At 38.9% G+C, this 3,181-nt stretch overlaps 1 protein-coding gene across 1 annotated transcript; it reads right to left on the reverse strand.

The window, feature by feature from the left end:
* Window positions 1-347: 347 nt before the first annotated feature.
* On the reverse strand, window positions 348-1,986 carry LOC140949282 (uncharacterized). The gene is made up of 3 exons (XM_073398515.1): window positions 1,837-1,986; window positions 806-833; window positions 348-553 (listed from the first exon to the last, which is right to left on the reverse strand). Exons 1-3 carry the CDS (start codon window positions 1,933-1,935, stop codon window positions 378-380), a joined length of 303 nt encoding a protein of 100 aa, XP_073254616.1. The 5' UTR covers window positions 1,936-1,986; the 3' UTR covers window positions 348-377.
* Between the last annotated feature and the right edge of the window lie 1,195 nt (window positions 1,987-3,181).

Here is a 3,181-nt window from a genome sequence, read left to right on the forward strand (position 1 = left end):
TGTAAGCTCAGTAGTAACAGCCTTTAAATACCGATAGCATCAAAACCTTTATATTCAGCGGCTGGATTATGAAAATTCTGTTGGTCACAAGAAAATGATACTGTAAATCAGATTTCTTTTTATTACTTAGCACAAAACAAAAGCACTACTACTTGCATCGAGTCTACAGAAACCTATAGAACTTTACACGACTATAAATTATCTTAAGGTCAGCATACAGACCGATCGAAGCTCTTTTAACGGATCTCGTTTTGATCTTTCATAATTTTAAAAAGGTATCAGAGAATTGAAAATCAATTAGTGGCTAAATAGGGTGATGTAATGTAACTTTGGTATACCACTTATTGGTAAATTGGCTCGCGAACTATTGCAGACGTTCATTTTTTCCCTTTTTCTCGGCAACAACTGGTCATAAAGCTTGGTTCTTTGCAGTCTTGCCAGTTGCCGCTACATCCGACAAACCAGAAGGTTGTCCCACTTCCGTAGCCAGAATCACTAAAACCTTCACCGCGGCACTGACAACTCGTTCGGCTAAATAATTCGTGTAACCGGTCTAAAGAGGAAATAACAAAACATAAATAAGCTTTATATTCACATGAAAATAAAATAGTTAAAAGAGTACGAGTGTGGCCAAAATGATGATGAAGTTCATGATGGAAATGTGATGGTGGTGTTTGTAGTGGTTTCTCGCGCTGGGAAATCTCGGTGATTTGCAATAGGCATCAAAATGCTAGCGTGTTCTAGCGCACAGTGTTTCTTGGCAAAATACGTTGGTTACCGGATGGAACAATTATTATTTTCCTACCTCCGCTTTTCACCAATTCATTGTAGGCCTAAAAAAGAAATAAAACAGCTGGTTGGGAAAGGAGTATTTTCCAAATAGATGCTATCTGTTTATCAAACAGGGAGGGAATAATAAATTTAAGGAGGAGATGTATAATGGATCCTGCATGTGTAGGTGGGTCATGTATAACCCGAGATCAGGCTCTATTTTCGTTTCGCTTTTAGAGAAGAATGTATGAGAACCGCTAAAATTGGGCCTGATCTCAGGTTAGTCATGATACCGCCTATCCCCTACTAAACAGTCTACTGTTGTGTAAAACTTTGAAGAAAATGTTCAGGAAATGCTTTGCTGGTGTAAGAACCAGGTAATCGTTTTCTAGCAATTTGTAGGAAGCCCGTGGGATAATTGATATTTCAGAAGCCGCGATGAAAGGCAGTGTGTATTTGTCTAAATAAGCTTTAAAGCTCCTCTCAATACCACTTAATTAAGTCCGTCCGTTGGGTCATTAAAGGGAAATAATCTCCGACCGAGACCTTGATGTATTGACAAAGCGATAGCGAGGGCAACACATCAAGGCCGATGTCTGAAATTTCCCTGTAATGACCGAATTAACGAAGTTAATAAGTTGCTTATTATATGGCCTTTTTTAGCGTTATTCTTAAAAAGAATACCAAAACACCGGAAGTAATTTTAAACACCCGCCTGGACGCGCAAGAGGTTTTCCTCGCTTATACTAAAGAAGTATCGGTAAGACATAGTATTTTTCTTTCGGTTATTGAAAAGATAGTTACATGTATATTTTGTCCTTATTTTTTGTTGTTTTCGTCTTCGCGCTCGTGGGTTTTACTCACAACTCAAAAGAACTGTCGAGCCGTCGAAAAATTTCCATAATGCCTGATCGATTACAAGAAAATCTTGTCCTCTCAGCAGCCAGCCAATCAGAGCGCGCGCACTATTGTACCCATATAATAATAACGAATGACAAAACCTAGGCCTGGGAGAGTGTTATAGTAAATATTTCTACCATCTTACTTTCGAGAATGACAACTGACCTCATGATTGTTATAATGGGCAGCAACTCGAGCATTTACGTCAACAAAGAAAACGGCGGCTATTGCCATGGCAAATAGAAACAACTTGGCCGTGCTCATTCTTCAATCTTCTGCAGAAGAAAAATATGAGGAGTGATGAATGATACATGGTTGGTCTCCATTTAGTCCAGCTACCCGAGAGTTTCTTTCTAACTAGGCTAGTTAAAAAAAAAATTAAAATTTGCCTTCCCTAAAATCGCAACCCAATACCAAAACTGCACATTACATACATACTTTGCTTTAATGGGGTTTCCCCGTGGGGACGCATGCGCAGTTCATGGCATGCCTTAAATGGTCTAAAATGGGTTTAACCGTCAACTCCTATTAAAACTGCCTAAAGTTTAATCGTTAGCCCTCGTAAAAGGTAATTTTTTACCATCAACCGTCAAAAGTGCAGATTAATATTAACCGAACGAAGCAAGCTTGAGGCTAGCAAACTTATGGTCGCGTGTGCTTGTGTTCTTTCTTTACACGAGTGGACCAGGACCGACACATTCAACCGGCACAAGCATAAGCAACAAAAAAAATCCATCTTTTCCCGCCTTTTTGGTTTCCTTTAATTTTTAAATATTTTAGCGCTAGCATTGGAGGCGCCAAAATCAGTTTATGCCTCACGGCCTGTAAATATTACCTTCATTCGCCTATAACAAGTGACATACTTGTGCTTTTGATACAGAAGTAAAGTACATTAAGATGACGGTATGCGCTCGCAAAGGCATTAGGAAATTTTGGCGCCAAAAATGTAAAATGTTAATTTTTTATGGGGCTTTCATTATACTGTGCTTGCTGCGAGGTGCACAAACAAACTAGTTATCTTGTACGCCGTTTGCTTTCCCAAGAAGGTTTAATGAGTCACCGTAGAATTAATCCTCAGAGACAACTTCCATTGACATTTTGTTTCAATTTCTGTTATTTTTCCTTGATGAACCGAGTCGGCCACTTACTGACACCACACTTTTAGAAAGGCGCGCAATTTCTTTCCCGTAAGTTAATCAGTTACGCGTTGGGCGTTGATATACCAACGTTTAAACCAGACTGGAACATTAAACTTTTGTTATAAAAACAAAGAGGTCGCTGAGTAGAAACTAAACTGTCCCACAGTTTTCCGTTTCATTCGTGTAAGTTCATTTTGATGGGGCCTGTATGATGAATTTACTTCACATACGTGAATAACATCGAGATGAAACATTTCTTTTTGCTTTTGTGGAGTAGATTCATCCAAAAAAGTCAAACCGACAAACCACTTTTTTCGCGTACTTGTAAAAATGAGCATTTGATATGTCGCGCTAACGCGCGAAAATTTTCT

Source organism: Porites lutea, chromosome 9, assembly GCF_958299795.1.
Source record: "Porites lutea chromosome 9, jaPorLute2.1, whole genome shotgun sequence".
NCBI classification, from domain to species: Eukaryota; Metazoa; Cnidaria; class Anthozoa; order Scleractinia; family Poritidae; genus Porites; species Porites lutea.